We start from the raw sequence: 26,181 nt of genomic DNA, 5'->3' as shown, positions 1-26,181 counted from the left end.
CTCGTGGCCCTTGGGGAAGACGCTCAGAGAGAGACCCATCCCCTAGACTGCGCTGGACCAGTTGACAGAATCAGGAGATGAAGTTCTCTCTGCTTTCTTCCAAATGACTTGGATTAATAGTGGTGTTGTTTTCCATACCAAAGCCCAATTACATGGTGGAAGATTTTTAGTAATTGGGCCCTTTGGATTTTAAATCTTCTCAGGTCAGTGCCCACGAGGAAAGCCTTCGGTAGGAAGGACCCTGGGGCTTTGCACAGAAGGTAAATCTGATTTATAGGTGGACCTGGCATTACGTCTGTCACAAATACATTATGAATGGGCATTATACATTTTCTAACACACAAATCAACTCCCCCTGGCAAATTATCCCTCCTCCTAATGGATTACACCATTGGAAGTTCCTCATAATATTCATCCTAAGTTTTCACTTTTCTTAGTTTCATTACATTGATGAGTATATCCTTTTGCCTACGTCTTAGGGATGTTAGGTATATTAGGCTGAAGTTTATAAAATCACCTTACAATTCTCCATCTGGGCCCACTAAAATAGTAAAAAGCAGTTGTAGATAATACATGGATGCTGATTTCTGTTCAACATTTATACTGTACTGGGGCACAAGGAATACACCTTTAAGTAGATAAACATTTTTCTTCTTAAATATGGGAAGTCATCTAAATAGCACTCAACCAGCTTTTCATTTGTTAGCTGCCATTAAGTTAGGATTTTGTTTCTTTGCTTAGAGAGAATCATGTCCAGTGTTGGTTTCCTTTTTCTTTTTCTCTATCTTTTCCCTGTCTGCCAACCTCTTGCTACATGATGCTTCCCTACAGACTCTGGATCTTTACTTTTCGGGAGAAACTGTACCTGGACTGGCCTGTCTCTGAACACAGAAGCCAGAGATGCTTTCAGACTTGAAAACACAATGATGGGGCCTTCCACCACAAAGTGGAGCTAAATCTGGGATTGCATTCATTTTGGAAAACCAACAATAGACTGTGGTAGGACCTCTAACAGAATGGCTGAGGTCAGCAGGTAGGGGTGGACTCACTACCCATGCACAGAGCCTGTTCTGCCCTGGGAAAGGACCCAGCTGTCGTCCTCTCCCCATCCAGTCGGTAGGAGTGCACACACAAGGGGTCGGTATTTTTGTGTGATCCCAAACAGTTCAGTAATGTTGTAATAAAATGCACACTTCACATCTGTACTGTGAAATTCCTAAAGCATAATGAATACTGCTTCTTGGCTTCACTTCGTGCAGTGGAATTAATGTTCCCTCATGAATTGGAGCGTGGTACTCACTTGTTAACAGCCTCTTGAGGTAGGCCAGCTAGGTTAATCCAAGTCTGTTTTCTGTGGGTAGTCTAGGATTACATATTTCTCTGCCTGCCTGTGTTACATCTCACCTTCAAGATTACTTGTTTCATTTAACTGGTTCATTCTTTTCATCATCCAGCCTTTACTGAGCATGAAGTATGTGCAGGACAACAAATGTTAACAAAGATCATTGTACAAGATCATTATAAAATAATAATCTAGATAGTTATTTTAAAAGATATAATCTAGACTCTTGGAAAATAGGAAGTGACTAGCTCTGTTAAGAGCTTCCCAGAGGACTTGGTAGTGGGAGTAAAGGGCAAAGGGAAAAGCTGAGGCAGGGTGTGGAAGTGTGAGCGTGCATGGGGGTCAGGGAAGGACCAATGGTGGAGAAGGGCACATGTGGGGTATGTAAGGATGAAGTGGCCGGAAATGGGGCTGCAAACATGATGATGATACTGATAACAGTAGACTATGAAAGGCTTGGATGCCACATTCAGGAATTTAAACTTTATCCTAGTCATTGAGCAGTTTCTGTGTAGAGTAGTAAGATGATTATATGTATGTGTGTATAAATATATATACATATTCACACATGTAAATATGCACACACACACATACATGCATATATCATCCTTTTAAATACGACATCATTCCAGCCACTCATCATATATATATATATATATATATAAAATGCAGAAAAGAGGCTTTTTTTACAAGAGAAAGTAAGAGCATTCTCTTGCATGCGCCCTATCTCTCTCTCTCTCTCTCTCTCTCTCTCTCTCTCTTTTCTTTTTCTCTCTACTCACTCTCTTACTCTCTTTCCCAGAACTGTTTTTGGACCAGTAGTACTGAAGAAGCTTCCATTAGTTTAGCCAGGGCAAGTCAGAGGATCACGGAAATGACCCCTACAGAGCAGGAAAGAGATTCTCTCCAGGTATTTTTCTTACCAAAAGAAAGGTCAGGTTCACTGTAACTACAGCAACAATAAGAACAACTATGATTTATTGAACATATAAGTATACTCTGTATGTAAGACATGTATTATGTGGTTTACATGCCTCCTACCATTTAGTCCTTACAGTAACCATCTGAGGAGGGTACTATTTTTTTTTTTTTTTTTTTTTTTCGGTACGCGGGCCTCTCACAGCTGTGGCCTCTCCCGTTGCGGAGCACAGGCTCCGGACGCGCAGGCGCAGCGGCCATGGCTCACGGGCCCAGCTGCTCCGCGGCATGTGGGATCCTCCCGGACCGGGGCATGAACCCGTGTCCCCTGCATCGGCAGGCGGACCCTCAACCACTGCGCCACCAGGGAATCCCTGAGGTGGGTACTATTATTAGCCCTGTTTTACAGGTGAGAAAACTGAGGCTCAGAAGTTAGCTTGCTCAAGGTCACGCAGCAGATAATGGAATTCAAGCCCAGCCGGTCTGTTCTGGAGTAGCTCTCCTGACCACCACGCCACAAGCTGTGCAGGCTATAGGGACCATGGCCTCTCAGTGTCCAATTAGAAACTGTTTTTGCAAGTCAATTTCTGGAGAGAATAGAGGGACGCGGCGCACTGTAGGAATGATGGTGCTTTTTAGGATTGTCTTACTGTTGTGCCTCCCTCTTTGAGCAAATAGTCTTACAAGGAATGTGTAACACCTGCCTTTCTCTTGGTCAGCGTAGTGGCATGGATGAGTCCGATGCTGTATGAGAACATCCTCTGATCATTGTAAAGTCCTTTATTGATATCGTATCTGTTGATATTCATTCTAAATGTATGTAGGAACTAGACAGCAAGCACACTTACAAACAGGACAGATATGTTGAAAATTACTATCGGCCCCCGAAGGGTCGGCCTCGAGAGTAGATGTGTGCACAGTCCCTCCAAGCCCAGGGTCAGGTGCCCATCAGCACGCAGGTGCCGAAGCCAGCCCTTGCTGATCGCCCTGTCCCCCCAGATTTTTTACCCGGTGGAAGCACAGCTGTCACAGTTAATGACCAGCTGTTTTTTATTTTAACAATGGCTATTAAAGCCCCCACACAAGTACTGTTTCTGTACTATTCCCTCAGCAACTTTGGTACCTGGTTCTCAAGCTTTAATCAGGTCACTGAACACAGTCTCCAAACCTGAGCCCCTCCCCCCTCCCCCAGGTCATCACGCAGAGTGAGTGCTTCCGGCTCAAGTGGCACTGTCAGATCTCTGCTGGGTGGACTTCACAGAGAAGGCAGAGGAAGGTTAGACGGGGCTCAGGTGGAGTGTTTCTAAAGCCATCTTAGGCAAAGGATGTAGACTTCGGCTATTTCCAAAGCAGCTTAGAAACAGAGGGGAAAACAATCTTGGTACTGGTCTTCCTGTATCAGAACTTTGCTCGTTGTAGTGTCAGTATTCAGCATACAGCGAAGCCCAGGAAAGGACCCCAGGACCTCTTTAACCACTCGGTGCCTCCTCCCTGGTATGGGACTACTGTGGTACCATCATGCTACGTTCATCTCTTGGCTCCTACGAGAAACTTGAGCTGATTTTTATTGTTGTTGCTCTCTGTATGTTTGCACCATTTTATATCCTAAGCTGAGTTCTTGATCTTGCAGCAGCATACTAAAAAGCAGTGTGAACTGGCAGGTTTGGGGTATGGTTTGCAGCTGGTCTATCACTTCCTCTTACTGGAAGCTTCAGCTTCAAATGTGATACAACTATCATAGTTTACAGGACCTGAGCTTATATTTGCGTCTTTTTAAAAATACTCTCTTTCCGCATTAATTTTATACACTTTCTCGTCTTGGTATAAATTCATATGGTCCGGTGCTATTGAAATCAGAGCACCGGACCTGATTTCTAAGCACCGAGGTCTAAGCCCTTTGGACAGTTTTTGGAGATTGAAAACGATGACCAAGTGAATGCAGCCCTGGGTTACAGTAATATCTCTAACCATCCCCTTTACACTCATTGTCATTATTTAGGTTAAAATGTGTATGGAAGCCACAGTGGTTTTTCAGCATGCACAGATTACTGCAGAAACTTCCTCTATTAATGGAAATTACTAGAGGATGGAAATGGTACTTGAACAGCAAGAATGATATTAATTATGGGAAAAGCAGTTTTATCTGGCAGTTGGCAAGCATGCGTTATTCTTCAGCTCTCTTCCATGGGTTTGTGTCCAGCCAGCATTAGAAATCCAAAAGCTTTTTATTTTGGCAAAGTGTTCACAGCATTTGGACTTCTCGCATCTAGATAAAAGATAATTTGGAAAGAAATTATGTTGATGAAATTGAAGAATCCAGTAATGAGTTCTGTGTAGATGGATCAATGCCCAATTAAATGATTATATCAAACCCAACTTTAAATGTTGACTTAAAATGACCACATTTTAAAGAGTTTGAAAGTAAGATGCTATACATCTAATCAGAAGAACAAAGTCCTGTTACTCAGCCTGGTAGGGGAATGGACTATTCTGATTGGTCCAAGAGTTTGATTAATGGAAACTTAGGACAGGAATTACCTGTATGCTGAGAATGAGAATAGTTTGCAATAACCTAGCTTATTTTCATTCCATAGTTCCCTTTCCTTTTTTGCAACTTTTCTCTGTTTCTCAGGGTTTTTTTTTTCTTCCTTTTCCCCTGTCTACACTCCTTTTTCAAGGCTTTCTTCTCTGTTTATCCCTGTTTTAATGTTCTCACCACCCTCTACAAAATCTGTTTTTCTTTCCCACTGCTACTTTCACCTCTTCTTGTCCCTTCACAGCAGTGAATACAACCAATCAGAGCAACATTTGTTCCTTCATTCATTCACTCAGTTAGCATTTATTGAGCCCTTGCCATGTTTAAGGCACTAACTTGACCGCTGGGAGAGCTACCAAAACTACAGAAGTAGACATCTTGCCATCAGCACAAAAGTGCATTCTTGGGATCCGTAAAATGCCCAGTGCAATCAGATCGTTGAGCACATACGACAGGAACAACATAAAGCTGGAAAATCAGATGGCTGTCAGTTACTGAGAGCCTTTATTCACTAGTTAATAGAAAACCATTGACAGGGTGTGTGTGTTTGGTTTCGTTGTTCAAATTAGGTTTCGACACAAGAACATCAATTTTTCAGAAAGTCATCTGTTTAGTTCTTCCTTTCTCCTCCTCTCGTCTTCATTCATCTTCCTAGAACTGAATTCTGCTGGTATAACAGTCGGTTGCAAAATAATTTTGTTAATATAAATGTAGGGCTATTGTGTGTCTGATTCCAGCATTAATGGTACCATGGGTCTGGTAACTTTGTGAAGCTGCACGTTAAGGTACATGTTTAGATCAACAGTGATTATTCCCAGTGTGCCCAGTAATTTATTCTATCAGATAAGCTTCCCCTACTAGTGTACTAGTATTATTTTTGAGCTATTAGAATCTTTTCTAAGCAGTTACATACTTAAGGTTCCTAATGGTTTTGATTTATACTCCAGATTCAAGTTTAAATCTCAACTATAAGAATGTTTGTAGGTTGTTTTTTTGTTTTTTTTTTAAAGAAATGAAAATAAATCAGGACTAAATAAACAAAAGAGCTTGGGACTTCTCTGGTGGCGCAGTGGTTAAGAATCCGCCTGCCGATGCAGGGGACACAGGTTTGAGCCCTGGTCCTGGAAGATCCCACATGCTGCTGAGCAACTAAGCCCGTGTGCCACAACTACTGAGCCTGCACTCTAGAGCCCATTAGCCACAACTACTGAGCCCGTGTGCCACAATTACTGAAGCCCGTGCTCTGCAACAAAGAAAAGCCACTGCAATGAGAAGCCCGCACACCGCAACAAAGAGTAGCCCCCTGCTCACCGCAACTAGAGAAAGCCCGCGTGCAGCAATGAAGACCCAACACAGCCAAAAATAAATTAATTAATTAACAAAAGAGCTTGAAAGGTGCAGTCTTAATAAGACTTAACCAAAGGACAGATGTCATAAAACTTCCTTAAAAACATTTTGATAGTATGTATCCTATTATTTCACAAGTCTGGTTCAAAAAACTAGGTAGCCATTAGGGAAACATTAATTTTTTTGTGTTAACTGCTACTGAGTAGATGTTTGAGACTTCTGTTTCATTGACTCAATAAATATTAATGAACAAGGTGATATGCCAGGCCTTGAGAATGTAATGGCTCAAAAAAGAGGCATTGTCTCAATTCTAATGAAGCTCGCAATCTGATGTCTTGTGTAAACCAAATTAATAGACTGACACCATTCATGAGTACTGAAAAAAAACCTGTAATACAGCAGGATATTTTTAACAAAAATAACCTTTTATTAAGTTATTTTTATTAAAAATTATTTTTGCTATAACAAAAAATTAACATGTATACGTCTATTAATGCCTCCAGCTTTTTTTTTTTTTTTTTTTTTTGCGGTATGCGGGCCTCTCACTGTTGTGGCCTCTCCCGTTGCGGAGCACAGGCTCCGGACGCGCAGGCTCAGCGGCCATGGCTCACGAGCCCAGCCGCTCCGCGGCATGTGGGATCCTCCCGGACCGGGGCACGAACCCACGTCGCCTGCATCGGCAGGAGGACTCTCAACCACTGCGCCACCAGGGAAGCCCCCTCCAGCTATTTTAAATAAATATCACTAGGCAATTGGGGTTCAGCTGTATGGCTATGATGACCATAAGCACATTCAGAGTGCTCACAGACAGTCATAATTTCACGTGTTCCATCTCACTGCCAACATAGGTTTATTTCAACTTTCAGGTCTGATGCCTCAGTTCTTTGTTTAAGAAACAGAGCAACAGTAACTATAATGATCACTTCTAACATATGAGGCAGCATTAAGAGTGAGACAAGCACTACTTTGGGGTCAGGCAGATCTCAGTTTGGATCTTGTCTTTGCCACCGTATGACCCTTTGGGCAAGTTGCTTTAACATCCTCTGAACTCTAGTTTCCCCGCGTGTAAAATGAGGCAGAAATGGAAATGGTCACATTGATTTTAACGCATGATACTGATTGTAGAGTGTTCCAGAGAATCTTTTCTTTCTAGTAACTATAATGGGAGTGATTTGAACTTGCCCACTGACTAAACTATTAAAAAAATTCTGAAGAGCTTAACATTTTGCATATATTTACATTGTTTAGTCTTTATAAATGCAAGTATAATTTAAATATGCTAGAGAGCTTTAGTCAATGAATATCCTTTATGAGACTTAATAGTTAGAAGAGATAGTGTGAACTCATAAGGAATAATGTGAACAAACTATTATCATTTTCAGATTTAGTCATATTTTGAAGGTCAACTTTGTTTCTTTTAGGATGTGTAAAGAAGGTTGTCACAGAGTACAATAAACTAAAACAGCAGAGGAGTAAATAACTCACATGTTATATCCAAGAAACAATTGGAAACCAAATTCAATAAGTACTGGGTATTAGAACCTAGTGATTACTGTAACTAACCAAAACTCCACCTAAGTTCTTTTATTCTGTTCCTGGAAAATACAGGACAGGTGTGAACAGACAGATTTCTTGGGGAATGCTTTTCCTAATACCTTTTTTTTCATCTTTTCATCAGACCTTTGTCTTCTGCCAAGTAAGATGTCAGTCAGTGTTATATGTCAGTCAGTGTTACAAGATCTCTTTTTGTAGGTAGACAGATGGGAAAAGGAAATGAGGAGTGGTGTCTGGCTCTTTAATTAAAAATGTAGAGCCAGAGTTTGCTCTTCAAGCTTATTGGCAAGACACATATGCACACATGTACACACGCACACACACACATACACTAACACACAAAGTGCATCTGATAGATGAAGCCAAGTTTGTAAATTGTATCCACAATCATAGTTTCTATGGTAACTGTATCTTAGGCCCAGACACAAACAGAGCTGGGCAGGAGATGTCTGATTTTATTTTCTCCAAAGATAATCAGAAGAGAGATCATTCAGGCTGTTGCCCAATGTGTACATATCTATATGTGTACATATGTATATGTGTACATTTGTATATGTGTACATATGTATATGTATATGGCTAGAACTTGGATGGTGCTAGCATGAGATTTAATGCTTAAATCCCAATAAATGTGTTATAACTTTATAATGTTGCAGATTGCTTTGCTATCTTTGTCATTCAGCTTTAAAATAACTATGTGCATACGTATAGTTACTATATTAATAAGGTGTAATTGGGTAACATAATGTGGAAACTATATACAAGATAACTTTTATATATGTGTGTAGGTTAGAAGGGACTTTAAGGATTTATGTTTTAACTCCAACATTTTACAAGGGAGGAAAATATAGGCACAAAATGGTTAAAAGGCTTATCCAAGAGTTATTTTAAAAATATTTTTACTTGCTGTATTTTCTAAACTAGCAGATGTTCTAAGCAAGTCTATAAGCTGAATACCCAGTTATTTGACAAAATTACTGAAATTAAATTAGAGAAAATAAACACTTCAGAAATAATGGTTTGAACGAGTGTGTGTACTCTTGCTTCTCTAGATAGCGTATTTGCAAATACATATCTCAGGAATAATATACTTCCCATTACAAAAGGGAAATAATTAAGCAGCTTATTTTAATTAGTTTCTTTTTGTTTAGATGGAATATTGTCAGTTGCCCTTCCTCCAAACATGTAGCATTTTAGCAGAGTGTCTGAATATTAGAAGATTCTCAAAGCCACGTTTATAACTTTTTAGATGTTTTTATTGAGTTGATTCCTTTAAAAACCTTCCAGCCAAACCTATAGCTAGGTAAAAGCAATGTAATTAAAAGAAAGCTTCTGGAAACTGCTCAAAAATATCTGTCATGTTACCAACTTGAAATGAAAGGCGTATTTCCTAAAATGGCACCTACATTTTTATACTTTGCATTTTAATCTTATGATGTGTCTGGCAGCGTGAAACTCATTCTTGGGTAATGGGTCTGAGTAAGACATATTTGTAAGTGAGGATGTTATGTGCAGGTGAAAAAGCTGTGTTGCACCTTTGCACAGCTTTTCCATCACAGCAGCTTTTAAATTTCCTCAGGAAAATTGACTTATGGGACATAAATTACAACATTGGCAAAAATGTGTCCTGACCTGTAGGAATAGGAAAACATGTTAATTTTGAATTGTTTCCACTTTTTATCATCAGATATTTGATTTATCCTTTTATTTTTAATGAATTGTTTAGAAACGTTTGAAAGGGCATTAAATCTTCCCCTCTTCCATTAATCTGCAAATGGGGGAAACAGGGGTGTTAAATGGCCTCTTTAGTATATTGCTTTATGAAACTGCTGATTCTTGCAATGCCGGGCTACAAATACACACTAATTTAAGGAACACTGAATGTAAGTGGCAAGCTCCTTGCTTTTGTAGAGAAAAGACTAATAGCTTTATTTTAACAAGGCTCTTAACACCCCAGCCAGCAGCAGGCACTGAGTGAATGAAATTGGGTGAACTCCCATGGACTAAAAGCATCCCCCTGCTCGCCCCCCGCCCCCAAACACCAAGCCCTCCTGATAGGCTGTCATAAGCTGTCATAATCCAAATAAAGAAGACCGCCATGTGCAAGGCATACCAAGGTATGAGCTCTTCACGTTGTTTTGAATGAGCTCTCTGAAGTTTCACTTCCTGAGCAGCAGAGAGATAAATATGCCCAAAATCCAAGCATAAGTTCTAACATTACATTGTTGTGGAAAAGACTATGTTTCTGTTATGGCTTAAGTCAAGATTATTCCTATCAGATGTATATTTAGGTCATTACATTAAAAAAAAAAACCTGCATGATACCAAGTGAGATAAAGGGCTTCTTTAAAAAAAATTAATTGGATCAAAGCCGCTGACCTTATGTTTTTGTGATGTGAGACATTACCTAATATGGAGTTCTTCAAGGAGACGCATTTCTGAGTCTTGTTGAGCACAGAGCAAAATGAGAAATGAGCTTATAAATGCCTCTGCCAGTTCTCTCTCCCCTCACTCCCTCCAAAAGTGGCTTGACTTCCTAAGGACCCGACTAAAACTTATAATTAGTTTCTCTTTGGCAACCCTCTAGCTGCAGTTTCCTACTTTCAGTTCACAGCTATTTGTAAGAATCTTTGTCCCCAACACAATAATCTGTATTGCCACCATTTCTGATTGGGATAGTAAAAGTGATCAAATTACAGGAGGAGATTAGATAAGTTATGATTTATCCATAAATCTTATATAGCTATTAAAATTCACGTTTGTGGAAACATATCTACTAGCACAGGAAAACACCAGTAGTAAATAGTTGGGAAAAATTTCTGTATACCATTAAAATATGTATATATTTGTAAATGTTAACAGAGGTCATCTTTGGGTGACTTAGGGAGAAAAAAATAGGTAAATCTGTTTTTTAAATAATGGAACGCAAATGTATTGCTTTCATCTCCCTTGACTAACCGTGTGTCCCTGAGCAGGAAATGACTTTTCTCATCTCTGTGTCTTAGAGTACTTAGCATACGACTCTAATATTTAGAGTCACTAACAAATGTTTATTTACTTGAAAGTATTAATCTCATTTTCTGAGCATGATAGCATAAGACAGTGCAACCAGTGGGTGTTTATCTATTAGAAAACTGTAAAGATTTTCAACACCATAGAGTCTGGCTTTCAATAGAGCACCAAGCAACATCTCATTGCCAATTCCCACATAGCCTTTTACAGACTTTCTATCAGTCAATGTTCAGTTGCAGAGAACAATACACACTCTAGCTAGCTTAAGCAGGAACAAATTTATTACACCATGTTAACAGGCTTACAGAATCATAAGGAAGGCTAGGAAACAAATTCTTAGATAAGCTTTCAGGAATGACTTCCCAAACCACACAATAGAACTAGGCTACTCAGGGAGCTTCTGCCATTTCTTTGAGGAAGGTTTTGGCTCCACAAGCCGCACAATAATGCCTATATCAGAAGCCACCATAATTAGGAAGGTGCCACAAACAGGAATTCACCTTTAGTGCCACCAGCTCCAAAGCTAGCTATGAAAGCTACACTCCACCCCCAGAAACTAGCAATGGCACATCTGCTGACACTGCCATGGGAAAACCAAGCACACCTTTGGACGTTCTTGCCAGAATCAACAGTGGAAGCATAGCCACTGCCTCAACTCCATTTCTCAAATGACGTGGCCCACCTTAAATCACACCCAGAACATTGACTACAAGGGAATTCTGGGAAAGGTAGTTTTCAGCTTTCCGGGCTCTATGGTTCAGAGTGACCCTCGACAAGGAGGGAGGATCGAGTAAAGCTCGCCAACACACCATATGAGCCACAGATCTTGTCTTACTGAAGCTCTTGGCTGCTTTTGATACTGTGAACCACTCCCTCTTTTGTGGAATTCTTTTCCCTTAATTCCTGTGAACGTTCTCTCCTTGCTCTCTTCTTGAGCAACAACTTTTACTCAGAATCCCTCCTGGGTTCAACTTTTTTTTTTTTTGCCTGCCCCTTAAATTATGGTATTTCTAAGATTATTATTGGCACTCTCTCCTTTCATCACATGTCTTTTCTTCTACTCTGTCACTGTAGATTCTTCCTGGGCAGTCTAATTCTTTCCCAGGGTTTCAGGTACCAACTATAGACTGAATGTTTCTCAATTCTACACCTCTAGTCCAGATTTTTCTTCGGCATTGCAAACGTTTATACTCAATTATCTCTCAGGCATTTCCATCAGATGTCCCAACTCAAGCTTAATATATCTAAGTGTTCCCTCCTCCAACCCCTACCCCTACCCCCAAATCTGTTCTTCTTTTAGTTCCATCTTGGCAACAGTTATCAGATTCACCTAGTAGCTAAGTTCAGAAACTTAGGCATGATTCCAGACACATCCTTCCCATTAATTCTCAGTCAGTTGTATTAAATTTACCCTCTTAACATCTTTATGATGCTCCCTTGTCTCCATCCTTTTGAATAGCCCCTTGTTTAGGCCTTTATCATCTCTGACTTAGACTGTCATGGGAACCTCCATACTATGGCAAGAATAATCTCTCTAACTGTTCAATATGTGCTATCACTTATGGAATATCACTTCTCAGTGGGTTCACCATCAACTAATGGTAAAATCAAGTTCCTTGGCATGAGCTCCTCCAAGATCCAGTCTATGGCAGTTTCTCCAGAGCTTGGACTCTGGGATCAGACAGACCTGAACATTGTCTCAGATATGCCGTGTCCTAGCTGTATGACCTGAGGCAACTGCTCAGTTTTCTCATGTGCAAAATTGGGCAACCATTGGGGATATTTGGGAGGAATGAATGGGCTAATGCAAATAAAACATTTAGCCTTGTGCTTGGCACTCAATAAGGGCCAAATAAGTGTTAAATTGTAGTAATCAAAGAAGTACTAAAAAATGGAGGGAGAGTCTGTGTTGGATAGTCTGTGTTCTTGGGTAGACTCAATATTGTCTATATGTCAGTTCTTCCCAGCTTGATCTATATATTCAATGTACTCCCAATCAAAATCCCAGCAAGTTACAAACTGATTCTAAAGTTTATGTGGAGAGGCAAAAGTCCCAGAATAGCCAACACAATGTTGAATGAGAAGAACAAAGTTGGAGGACAGACACTACCCAACTTCAAGACTTACTATACAGCTACAGTAATCAAGACAGTATGGTATTGGTGAAAAAATCTACAAATAGATCCGTGGAAGAGAATAGAGAGCCCAGAAATAGACCCACAGAAACACAGTCTCAACGGATCTTTGACAAAGTTGCAAAAGCAATATAATAGAGCAAAAATAGTCTTTTCAACAAATGGTGCTAGAACAACTGAACATCCACATGCAAAAAAGAAGAAGAAAGAAAAAAAGAATCTAGACACAGACCTTATAGTCTTCACAAAAATTGTCACAGACCTAATGTAAGATGCAAAACTGTAAAACTCCTAGAAGATAACATTGGAAAAAATCCAAATGACCTTAAATTTGGTATGACTTTTTAGATGTGACACCAAAAGCATGATCCATGATATATATGGGAACTCTCTGTACTTTCCTCTCAATTTTGCTACAAACCTAAAACTTCTCTAAAAAATAAAATCTATTTTAAAAAATTGTACTAGTGGCAATAATATTGTTGTAATCATAATAGTAGCAGCAGTGATATTGTTGCTACTGTTCCTAATATTCTTTTCCTTAGAGCCTCTGTTTCTTCTTTTACCAAAATGTTGACATTCCCTGGGAACACAGTGCTCCTTTTATGCCTCCATGTCGTTTCACTTTGGTTCTGTCTACTGAGAATGCCTTCTCCTGCTACTCCTACCCCCTCCTCCTCCTAACAAACTCCTCCTCATTCATATTCAAGTTTAAATGAAGCTTCAACACCCCCATGAAGCTGTCTTCAACTCTCCCAGGTGGACTCTGGTATCTGTTCCTTCAGACTCCCACTACCTCCTTCAGACTGACACTCCAGCGGTGATCTCATTGTACTGTAATTGTTTGCAGGCCTGTCTCTTTTGTATTTAAAGCAATGAAGAAATCAAGCCGCTGTTCATTGTTTTGAAAGTGGTACCTAATGTGGCATTAGAATACAGAAGGTGTTCGGTAATTACTAATTGAATGATTGTATTAAAGATGCTGCAGTATTAATAGGGAAACACAAATACATATACAATTGGTGAAGAATGGAATAATTTTTTAATTGAAGTATAGTTGATTTACAATATTGTATTAGTTTCAGGTGTACAGCATAATGATTCGGTTATACATATATATGCGTATATCTGTGTTCTCTTTTTGATTCTTTTCCATTATAGTGTATTACAAGATATTGAATCTGTGCTCTACAGCAAATCCTTGTTGTTTATCAATTTTACTCTCATACTCCCAATTTATCCCTCCCCTCCTTCCCCTTTGGTAACCATAAACTTGTTTTCTATGTCTGTGGGTCTGTTTCTGTTTTGTAAATAAGTTCATTTGTATCATTTTTTTAGATTCCACATATAAGCAATACCATATGATATTTGTCTTGCTCTGTCTGAATTACTTCACTTAGTATGATAATCTCTAGGTCCTTCCATGTTGCTGCAAATGGCAATATTTCATTCTTTTCTATGGCTGAGTAATATTCCACCATATATATATGTGTGTGTGTGTGTGTGTGTGTGTGTGTGTGTGTGTGTGTGTACGTGTGTACACACACACACACACACACACACCCCACATCTTCTTTATCCACTCATCTGTTAGGTTGCTTCCATGTCTTGGCTATTGTAAGTAGTGCTGCAGTGAACACTGTGGTGCCTGTATCTTTTTGAATTAGAGCTTTCATCTTTTGCAGATGTATGCCCAGGAGTGAGATTGCTGGATCATATGGTAACCCTATTTTTAGTTTTTTTGAGAAACCTCCATACTGTTTTCAAGAACAGAAAAATTTTTGATGTATAAGCATGCCATCCATCTTTTGAAACCTGGCCTTTGCTCTTCTACTTCCATGAAGTTTTTCCAAACACCTTCATCTGTGCTTCTGCTAGTAACATCCTGAATGACATTGGTTCATGCATTGTCCTACATCACTCTTTAATTATTTCATTTCTGATCCTTGTTTTCCCAACAAGACTAAAAGCTGCTTAAGCATAAGGATCATCCTACATTTCACAGAATCTAGCGTGCCAGCAGCTTACCAGAACCACAGCACATGCGCGCTGCCTCCTGAGATCCCAGAATGTTGACTGCCATCATTAGGCCAGGCCAGTTCAGATAACGGCCCTGAAAGTATTAACTTGGAGTTTTGTGGCCACGTGAAAAAAATTAGTTGTAAATGTCTAAAGCCATCCTAAGGATACATAAATATGATGTTTTTCTTTTTTTTTAATTTTAATTTTACCCACAGTCTCCTAAAAGACCCACCTCATTCCTTATTCTTCTGTATCTATGGCAACGAAGCATGATGTTTTTATAACAACCACAATTAGTAATCATCAACATATTTCTGGTATTTACATTAATTCTCCCTCCATAAAAAAATAGGTCAAAAACAAAACAAACCTTAGATAGGAGTGACTGGGGACAATACTTCTATCCATCGCTTCTTTTTCTGTGCCATTTATTTATCCCCTAACTGTCTGACACCATCCTTGCCCCTAGTTTTTGTTAAAAAGGTTAGCAGTTTAAATCAGGGCTTTATCCTAATGCAGAGAATTCTGTCTCTCTGTAGTTACTTCTAAAGCTGTAAGTGCAATCTTCATCCTACCTAGGTAGCTATTGGGCTGTCAACCTCTCAGATGACGCCAGGTGCTCCTATGTATTGGTGAAATATAAAGAGGTTTTACAGGGCACACTCCTAAGGGCCTCCTGTAATAACGTGACACCAGGAATAGTCTTTCTTAACTCTAAATGTGCGTATATTCTCGTTTTGCAACACCTCCCCTGACAAACCCTCCCTACACACACCACCCAAGCTGGGATGGTGGTTGCATAGAGAGCTGGGACTTTTCGTAGGAGGAAAATAAATTCCAGCTTGAGTACTACCCAGAAAAATTTCCTCTACAACCTTGACACTGTTACTTCCTGTGCTTATTAGCAAACTCCCCCTTCCCCTCCATTATAAGAGGCCAGGTTTTCTATCTACCCCTTCCATGCGCATTATATGAGAGCTACCCTAGCACAAGAGTGAGGACACAGGTGGCCATAAACCACATGTGTTGGCGGGAAGAGGTGAGGAATTGATCAGTCACCAAGTACCTTCAAATACCATGTTCGTCCCATATGTGTCTTTAGTTGGTATGATAGATGCAGAAAGACTATATGTAAAGTCTTTGGATTCATGGCACTAACACACTTTATTGAGAACCTACTGGGGCCAGTCACTCAGTGCCCATCAGAATCTCAGAGGCTGGTGGAAGAGACCTGAAGAGAGGTGAACACAGGAAGTACATAGGAAGGGACAAAACCCAATAAAGACCAACACTAGATTGAAAATAGTTTGTCACTTCTCTGTTTATAAGGGAGCGGGCTCAGTGAGGTTCAGGTGATCAGAGAGGGCTTCACAGAAGCTGTGGAAGAGGTAGCTGATTGCCACCGATCCCAGGTAGTAAAGAAAGGTTTCGTGGAAAGTATACACTCTTATCACAGCCAAGAGGAGCCTAAGGAGACGTGATGACTAAATGTAATATGGTGTCCTGAACAGAAAAAAAATTAGATAAAATCTGAATAAACTATGAACTTGAGTTAACAATACTGTATTAATATTGATTTATTAATTGTAAGAAATATACCATAGGAATATGAGATGTTAGTTATAGGGAAACTGGGTGCAGACTACATGGGAACTCTCTGTACCATCTTCTCAATTTTCCTGCCAGTCTAAAGCTGTTCTGCAAACTAAAGCCTATTTTGAAAGAAAAAAAAAGCGGTCTTAACAATCTACAGACTACCCCTGGCATGGTGACAGGAGGGAGTCAGTTTGACAATGACCCTTTTTTTGAAAGAAGTGACTTTGTCGTTAAATGCCATGTTTGTGACTCGATCATCAATTCCTATAACGATGCTGAGTTCTTGCCTGCTTTCCCGTGGTTAATTTTTGGCAGGCAGCAGCAGCATTTGTGCAGTGATTACAATTTTGAGATGCATTGACAGTAACCAGGGTGCATAATGGATCTTCATCTCTAATTACTTTTCTCTCCACAGGTGTCTGGAAAGGGTCCAGATGGGAATGCACACAACCTCCGCTTTGAGGGGATGGAGAGACAGTACGCCTCCTTACCCAGGTAGATCACCATCCCACCCGCACATAAAGTCTTCAGAAAATACACATGAATAGAAATCTGGCTCTGAAATGGGGAGTATGTTATAATTTTGCCTTACTGCATCTGCCACAGCCCTCGTGCCATCTTCACAACTGTGCTAATAATTGAAACACTTGTGGGTTATTTTTTAAGGGAAGAAAATAGTATATCATGGCAATTGAACATGTCAGCAAGAATATTGGATTCTGAATGGAAATCCTAAGCCATTGCTATAAACATGGTATTGAACAGCCTGTACCCAGCTTAGAGACAATAAAATAGTAAATCCTCTGTCCTAGGAATTACCCACAAGGAAGGGCATGCCAGCCTTAACCCTGGAGCTTCATGTCAAAAAGCAGGGTGTTAAAAAGCAGGAGAGAAATATGAACCTGGAAGGGGGTTCTTTGCTTGATTTAGAACCTGACCGTGTTCTTTGGGCAATAAGCAAATATTGCTGAGAGGCACCGACACAGTGTGGGGAAAAGACAGCTGCGTGGGAAAGTTCGCTTGGTGATTCTGGCCTAACAGGATCCACTTATGCTGTAACTAGACACCCCTGAAAATGAGATACAATTCTCAAAGGTTTGTGCTCTTATCTGTGAGATGAAGAATAATTTTAGTCTGTAATCAATGGCACATGACAAAGAGGAAACCTTTCCAAGATGACATACAGTGCAGTGACTATGGGAGTTGAATGAGTTGAGAGTGTGAGAATTTGTGGGTTTGAAAACAAAAAACAAAGAAAGGTTAATGCCAGGCAGAAAACTAAAATGTTACAGAATATCTGCTTTTAAAGGGGGGGGTGGTGGGGAGGACCCTAAGTAGATCTTTTCTGTCATCATACTGAATTGTTAAAGTGCTAACTCAGAGCTGGGTTACCGTTTTGAGTTGCATGTTGGCTATATTTCTGCGTGTGAAATGACAAAAAGAACAGCCCGAGTATTACAACAGGCATAGCCCAAGTGACCATTTGCTCTTATAAATCGTAATGTTGATTTTCAAAAGTAATAAAATCTCAAATCTAGCAGAGAACCAATTCTGAACACTGCCTGGGCAGGATACCCAAAATACAATATTTTAAAAGCTCCTGTACAACTATATTTTATCTGCATTTTCCCTTTTTATATGTTGTCTCCTAGTTATTTTTCTCATCCTTGATTTCTTTCCTCTCCTTATTTTTTTCCCTGGCTTAGTATTTTGTTTTCATTTAAAAAAATAGAAGTAGTCTCCAAAATTCATTTTAAATATAAAATTTCTGGCTTTCAGTATTGAAGTGCATGGAAATTGTGGTTAAGGCAGATGGAAAGTACTGTATTCTTAGGATAGGAAGAAAAAGGAAAACTGGAAACAGTTTAATGTCTTCCTGGCCAACTTGTACTCAGACTGCGGAAATGGATTTTTTTTTTTTTTGGTACAAATCAAAAACACAGAAATAGCATTTATAAGTACAGAAATTCAACAAATTTGGCTCATTCATTCCTTCCCCAAGTATCTACTGATCATCTACGATGCATCAGGCCCTGAGAATCTGGAGACTGGGGATGCCGTGGCCCTAGACACCTAGACAAGGACCCGCCATCTAGGACGGGAGGCAGCAAAACTACTTTTTGTGAGAGTGCAACCAATGCTTAGGTTAGTAATGATTAACATAAAGTCCTCTGAATTTCCAACTCCTATTTATTTTAATTAATAAGCCCTGAAATGCTCAGCCGTGGCTGACTCTAAACACATCTATTTTAGGATTAAACACTGTGCAGGGAGTGTTTTGACAGAGGCAATACGTTGATGCTGTTTGTGGCTCTGGAGCTATCATCGCAATATATGAATTGACAAAATCCTGCCAGCCCCGAGAATACAACTGTAGCCAAAAGTGAAGCATCTTAGACTGAGAACAGTTTTGCCGAACAGTGCACTCACACACGTAACACAATGGTAGAAGTGATGAGCTGCACGTGCTAACACACCTTTTTAGCTACCTGGCAAGAAGGAGTCGTGATGGACGATAAATAAGGCTCAGACAAATGCATGAGAGGTCCCTGGCACTGGTCTCTTAACGCAGGGGCTTGAACTTGCGTTTCCATCTCAATTATCTAAGGGGGATATACAAAGTATCCCCACCAACATGCTCTGATCCATGGAGGGTGGGTCCATATTTACCCAACAGGATGCAGAATGCCGAGGCAGGGGACAAGCTACTGGCTTCTGTGTGCCGGTGACATTTACCCTGGTTTTCTAGTCTTCTCCCGCCCCTAGAGATTTTACTGTCCACTTAATTGAATCACCCCAGCTCCACTGCTCCTTTGGTCAGGGGAGTGAGGCGAACACATCTCTGTAGGCACCAGATCCCCTCTTAGTCACAGAGGTGGGGAGCTTTAAAATATTTATGGAGTTAAATTTTTAATTAAAAATCGGAATAATTCTATCTACAGGAAGTCAGTGGCCAACCTTATAGGGGACTTAATATGCTACTGACTGATTTGGTTCCTGTGCTGTTTGTGGAGAGCATCACAGGAGTTTTAAGATACACTCAACAGTGTTGATTTATATGCCAAATTTGGAGCCATCAACACGGAGAGAAAATGCCCCCCAGTGCATGGAGTTGGGGAGGAGCCCCGGTCAAGGGACACCCTGCTATGCTTTCATGGAACTCTGTCATTTTAAAGTGGGCCGTGCAGCCTACTGCCGGGCTGGATGACACCTGGCAACATAAAGCCAGAACCCTAGCCAGTTCAGGAAAGAGATAATTCCCAGCACTTGCTAGTTATGAGGTTGCCTAAGGCTAAGGGCTAAGCGATGTTAAGTGTTATCGTTAAGCAATTTTAAATCTTCTGCCTCTGAAGAAAAATGACTTTATTTCTTTTCTCCTGAGGGTGCTGTTTTGGAAAGCAGAGCGTGGTTGTACTACAGCCTCGTTAGCAAGCGCCAGGCTTTTCCCAGGGCCAGTGTTTTAGCATCCTCTCCAGCCCCCACTTCTCTCTGGTAGTAAACAGAGCAAAATCAGCATGCCCTTATTCTTGCCTGACACAAATTATTACTCGCCCTGGGTGAGCAGAGAAGTGGCTGTTTCCAGGGCTGCTCTAATGTGTGAACAACAACGTGCGTATTTTTGCAAACAGCTTCTTTTTCACTTCAGCCTCCCAGCCTCTTTCAATCCTCTCAGGTCCCATTCTGATTTTACAGGCCTCCTCCAGGTCCGTCTGTTCAGCAGTGAACTCTCTCCTCTCCCATCTGAAGCCTCCATCGTTCCCACCTGGCCCATCCCCGGCCCCATGGGATCCCATTATCCCTTCTCTGCAGGTGGCTCAGTGCATCAGCACATGAGGTTGCTCTTCCGGGCTTGTAATCAAGTGTTGAGTCCTGAGGAGGGAACAAAAAGGCTCTGCATCTCTTCTGTGGTCCTACATGCGTGAGTGCCGAAAGGTTGCTGGAGAAACTCATAAAAGCATTCACTGGTTCCTCTACAAAATTCACATTATCCAACCCCAGCTGGGCCCCTGCTGCTGTCCAGAATTCCTTTTAGTCGTGCTGTCGACTCCCTTGACTATCCCCACAGTGGCCATTCCAAACCTTTTCTGCTCCCGTTAAGTTCTGCAAAGATGACTAAGCCCCCCAAGCCCAATCTCTAGAGATGATCTCACTTCCTTTCCTTTACAGCCGTGAGACATTCAACCTTCGTTCCTCAACTTCTCCCTACAATTCAGGCTTGCTCTGTCTTCACTAACACACACTTCCCAAGGGGAGACATGAAGGCATGGACTTGGAGTCAGGCCATAATTACAGCCCCATCCATCACTTCTCACCTGGGTGACCTTGGGCAAGGATCCAACTGGTCCAGGCTCAGTTCTTTAATCTGCAAATTGGGGATTATATTAGGGACTCTGTACAGCGCCTGTATGAGTATTAAATACAAATGATACAAGCAAAACCCTTAGTGAAGAGCCTGCCTGACATAGTTTAAGGATTCTTTTATATTGTTAGTTCTTTTTAATTTTCTCTCTGGGGATGACATGTTCCTTTCTTTTATGAGTCAAACCTATACAGCAGAGCTCATTCTCACTGGCTTCTTGGGGGACCCTACACAGTCAACTACCCCTCTCTCAGCTGCATCTTCAAGCCCTTGGCAATTGCTTTCCTCCCCCTGCCTACTACTCTGAATGCATAGTCTCAGCTGCACAGTTCACTGGGAATTCCTCAGCGAGGAGAAGGGAAGCACCAGCAGCTCATGGAGATATGCTGGGGACATAACTGAGGCTGGAGGATTAGCCAACGCTTAGGGAAGGACCAGCAGTCCGGATGATCAAGGAAGAGGGCACAGCAAACTGAAATGATCTGCATGATAAGCTGTGCTGTGGACATGCTGGGAGACAGCAATCCTTATGAATAGGGAGCTCATATCAGGGATATAGGAGCTAACTCGGGTCTAGGCAAGAGGCCAATAAGACTTAGATGCAGACCCAGTGTGTCCCCGGTGGTGGAGACCCACCCAGTGTGAGTTAACCAGCAAGGCTGGACATGATGTTTGTGCTCCTAGGACAGATATGATGAGGGAGCAACACTCTCTGGACCAGCGCGGGGAAGTCCTGAGATATCGCGAAAATGCTCCTGTTGTCTCAGGACTGGACAGTGCTGACTGAGCCTGCAGCTGTAGTGACTCATAGCCGAGCAGGGCTCAGGTGGCAGGACTACCCCCTGAGCTTGGCTGTAGTCCATCCGAGAAAACAAAGATCTTCCCTTAACCCTCCTTCCTCCTCCAATTCCCACTTTCCTGCTTTAGGAAAAAGTGACTCTATTTCCACACCACCCACTGAACTCTTGCCTCTTGCCCCAGGCTTCTGAACATGTCACTGATGCTTCCAGCGGACTCTGCTTCCAGTCCTTTTCTTTCTTTCTTTTTAATTTTTATTTTCTACTGGAGTAGAGTTGATATACAATGTTGTGTTAGTTTCAGGTGCACAGCAAAGCACCTCAGTTATACACACACATGTCTCTATTCTTTCCAGCCCTTTTCTTTTTTTCTTTTTTTTTTTTTTTTTTTTGTGGTACGTGGGCCTCTCACTGCTGTGGCCTCTCCCGTTGCGGAGCACAGGCTCCGGACGCGCAGGCTCAGCGGCCATGGCTCACGGGCCCAGCCGCTCGCGGCATGTGGGATCTTCCCAGACCGGGGCACGAACCCGTGTCCCCTGCATCGGGAGGCGGACTCTCAACCACTGCGCCACCAGGGGAGCCCCAGCCCTTTCCTTTATGTGGATTCTCTCTGAGCTGCCTCCTCTATTCTTATAGGTTCAGTTCTCATCACTACGATGATGAATCCAAAATGAACCTTCCTATCTCACTCTTATTGTGACTCCAGTTACAGTTGCTGCTTAATACCCATCCTCCTACCTCCAAGAGACCTCAAAGCCCCCATGCCACAACCCAAGCCCTCTGCCACCTTTCTTTAGTTCTTCCTTCTTTCAACGTCCATAACATTGATTTAGCACTTTACCAGTGCCACTGAAAACACCTTGAATTAGATATTGATTCTTTGCTGCCACTTTCCACCACTTTTGGATTATAGATCCCTTGGAAGAAAGGATATTGTTTTATATCCATCGTTTTTTACACCTATCAACAGGACCTAACATAGGACCATGTATACAGTAAGTTTTTAATATGTGGGTACAAAGATGAGAATAGATTTGTTTTTATATAAGTAAGTTGTAGGAAAAAATTCCTCCCAAGATTTTTTGACCATTTACTTTAGGGCACTATTTTCCAGGAAGAGTATTGATTTTCCCATGAGAATGTCCCTTTTCCCTGGAATCAGTAAAGCCCAGACTTCCAAATAGTTATCTCCTGTTGAGCGCTTACCATGTACCAGGCACTCTTCTAAATGCTTTGTATCCACTGACTGACTTAATGCTCACAACAGTCCTATGACTCAGTACCAACCCTATTATTATCCTCATTTCATAGGCGAGGACACAGGCAGAGAGAGATCAAGTGAAATTGTCCAAGTTCAACAGCTGGAAGTGGCAGAGTTGGGATTTGAACCCAGGCAGTCTGGCTGCAAGTTTGTACAATTAACTTCTGGGGCTCAGGTCATCCAGCTCAGAGTCACATCCCCACTCTGCGATTATTCCATGCCCTTGTCTTATTTGCTCACCTGTTTATCATTCTCACTAAAGTGTAAGTGCCTTCGAGGACAAGGGACCGTATTTTATTCATCTTTGTATACAACACAGAACATTACTAACAGACAGGCTTGTTAATGCCTTTCAACTGTTTCTGCCATGCTGTCATAAAATCAATTCTTTTCCCATTCCCTGGGGTCCTTCCCTTGAAATATGAACAGTTTAATGTGTAATTGCTAGATGAACATTAAGCAATAGACTTTGCCTACCAAGAAGGGAATCCTGTTTTGTTAGAACACTCCTGAGAGTTGAAAAAGCAGTATCTGCAAATTGGTACTTTGGTTCTTTGAGATTAAAATTAATATCTATCCAGAAGAAAAAGGATGGCGATAAATTTTCTGGTGGAAATCTGCATTAGCCCTCCCGGGGAGAGAGACTGGCTTTTCCGAGGCTGATGCAGGACAGAGGCCTGCTCGGGCCAGGTGTGGCTTCTGGTCCTGATGATGCTCTCGCCCGTATTCCATGAGTTACTTGACGGGGAAGAAACGTCTCTCTGAACAGCTCAAGCAGCTAGAGCGTGGCTGTGTAATGAGAAGCAACATACTAGAGCTGATTTTGGGCAGAAAGAGCAACTCTAGAAGGAGCTAACAGCTTATGCTTGCTTCCTAGGAACCCAGAGTAAACTCGCTTTCTAAGTGTGTTCCCAGTGTTTTGGTGCTGGTTAGGACCGTGTCCAGGTCAGAAGAACACGCTGTAAGAGCATACTTCCGCTTTAATGTTTCCGTTAGCTCACTTTGTGGGTTTCGGGTTTCTCGTCTGTCTGTACCATTGCCCAGCCCCAGGAAGACTCCAATCACAAGTGCACGGCTAACTTTGAAGCCTGCAACATGCTCAGCGCCTACTAGGTTACATTATCCACAGAGTCGTTTACCTCACTGCTTAAGGACACTCTCCCTCTCTGATTTCTCGTTCTCATCTCCAGTTAGCTTCTGCTCTGCTCGCAGCTATTGAATTTTCCTTTGCCGACGTTGCCTTGTTTTCTAGCCCTTGCTAAGCAGTTGGCAGTGACATTCAAGTTCTGCAGAGATCTCCACCAATGGCACAGTCCGGGTCGTTGCTGAAGCTAACGGAGGTCGTGATTCAATGAGTTCAGTGAAAACGTGAGCAGTCAGCAGGTGTATGTATGTGTGAGCGTGTGTCCGGTGCGGGTGGAGGTTTGGCCATGTGGATCTGTAGAAGGTGACAAAGCCTCCATACTGCCTAATCGAGTACTTCTCTCTGCCACAAGGCCAGTTTGTCAAATAAGATGTTTCATGAAAATATATGTACTGCTCGTCACAGCCCTGGCAGCTGGTCGAATGTTCATCCAGGGTTTGAGGCCATTACAGCTAGTACTTTCTCTCAGCAAGTCTCTAGATGGAGCCCTGTCGCATTTCATCTAGATCCGACAAATCAAGACCGCTCTCCCCAACACCTTCCTTGTGGCACAGCTTTATCGGAACAGCCCTTTCTTGCAGTGAAAAGCTACCTCTCAGCATCCCTGTCTGTGACTGCTGCTCTGACTTTGCAGGCCAGCTGAGATGGGCTGAGGAACTTGTCTTTAGCGCATCTCCCACATCTGCATGTGACAGAGTTTAATGCTTTTGAAAATCAGTGGAGCTCTTTTCACCCACCAGATTCAGATTTCTCATCCTTTCTCCTCGGTCCCTGAAAATCGAGTCTCTACTACCCCTGCCCTGTAGAGTGAGCTGCCTATGTGACTGGCCCTTCCACCACCTCACTCTTAATGCAGAGGACAAAATGATGAATTAGCAGCAATTTAATTCTTTGTGAGATTAAGATGTCTCTCAAGATGTCAACTCAAACTTCCTGAAAAATGCAAAAAGCCCTAGCATGTAATACCGCCTTAAGATGCCAAACAGCTGAGATCAGGGGGTTAATGCTACTGCCATATCATTTTTATGTCACTTAGTTCCTCAGATAAAAGTCCATTTTAATCAAACTTTTTATCATTTCCTCATAGCCAATATATCCTTGATGCCAGTTGGAATATTTGATATTAATTATTCAGTCGAAGGCCTCCATTATGAGTTTAGCTAGAATGTTAGTGATTTAAAACAAGTTCGGACCCATTACAGTACTGATGTCCCCAGAATTGTTTTAAATGAATCTTTTTTTATTGAAGTATGGTTGAATTACGATGTTGGGTTAATTTCTGCCGTACAGCAAAGTAACTCAGTTATATACATATATACATTCTTTTTTATATTCTTTTCCGTTATGGTTTATCCCAGGGTACTGAGTATAGTTCCCTGTGCTATACGGTAGGACATTGTTGTTTATCCATTCTATATGTAATAGTTTGCATCTACTAACCCCGAGTTCCCAGTCCATCCCTCCCCCACCACCACTCCCCCTTGGCAACCACAAGTCTGTTCTCTATGCCTGTGAGTCTGTTTCTGTTTTGTAAATAGGTTCATTTGTGGCAATATTTATATTCCACATATAAGTGATATCATACGGTATTTGTCTTTTTCTTTCTGACTTACTTCACTTCGTATAACAATCTCTAGTTGCATCCATGTTGCTACAAATGGCATTATTTCGTTCTTTTTTATGGCTGAGTAGTATTTCATAGTGTATACATATGATATCTTCTTTATCCATTCATCTGTCGATGGGTATTTAGGTTGCTTCCATGTCTTGGCTATTGTGAATAGTGCTGTTATGAACATAGGAGTACACGTATCTTTTTGAATTAGAGTTTTGTCTGGAAATATGCTTAGGAGTGGGATTGCTGGATTATGTGGTAATTCTATTTTTAGTTTTTTAAGAAACCTCCACACTGTTTTCCACAGTGGCTGCACCAACTTGCGTTTCCACCAACAGTGTAGGAGGGTTCCCTTTTCTCCACACCCTCTCCAGTATTTGTTATTTGTAGACTTTTTAATGATGGCCATTCTGACTGGTGTGAGATGGTACCTCATTGTAGTTTTTATTTGCATGTTTTAAATGAATCTTGGTGGACCACATGTATTAAATTCCATAGATTTTTACTTTTCCCTCATTTTCCGTAGAAATTCCTAAACTGTT

The 26,181-nt window shown here is 41.4% G+C and overlaps 1 protein-coding gene across 3 annotated transcripts in view; it reads left to right on the top strand.

Moving 5' to 3' along the window:
• Positions 1 to 26,181, top strand: part of PARD3B (par-3 family cell polarity regulator beta) — a gene marked incomplete at its 5' end in the record, with an annotated part of 1,039,339 nt that overhangs the window by 949,672 nt on the left and 63,486 nt on the right. For all 3 annotated transcript variants that reach the window (XR_014296988.1, XM_082658175.1, XM_082658174.1), the window contains one exon: positions 16,878 to 16,957. Coding sequence is in view for 2 of the 3 variants with exons in the window: in XM_082658175.1 (XP_082514301.1) it covers positions 16,878 to 16,957 (80 nt within the window). The remainder of the gene's footprint in view (positions 1 to 16,877; positions 16,958 to 26,181) is intronic.

The sequence above is a fragment of the Grampus griseus genome (genome assembly GCF_964374135.1).
Source record: "Grampus griseus genome assembly, chromosome: 7".
Classification (NCBI taxonomy): Eukaryota; Metazoa; Chordata; class Mammalia; order Artiodactyla; family Delphinidae; genus Grampus; species Grampus griseus.
The sequence above is the reverse complement of the archived record's forward strand: the minus strand, read 5'-3'. Positions and strand labels throughout refer to the sequence as shown.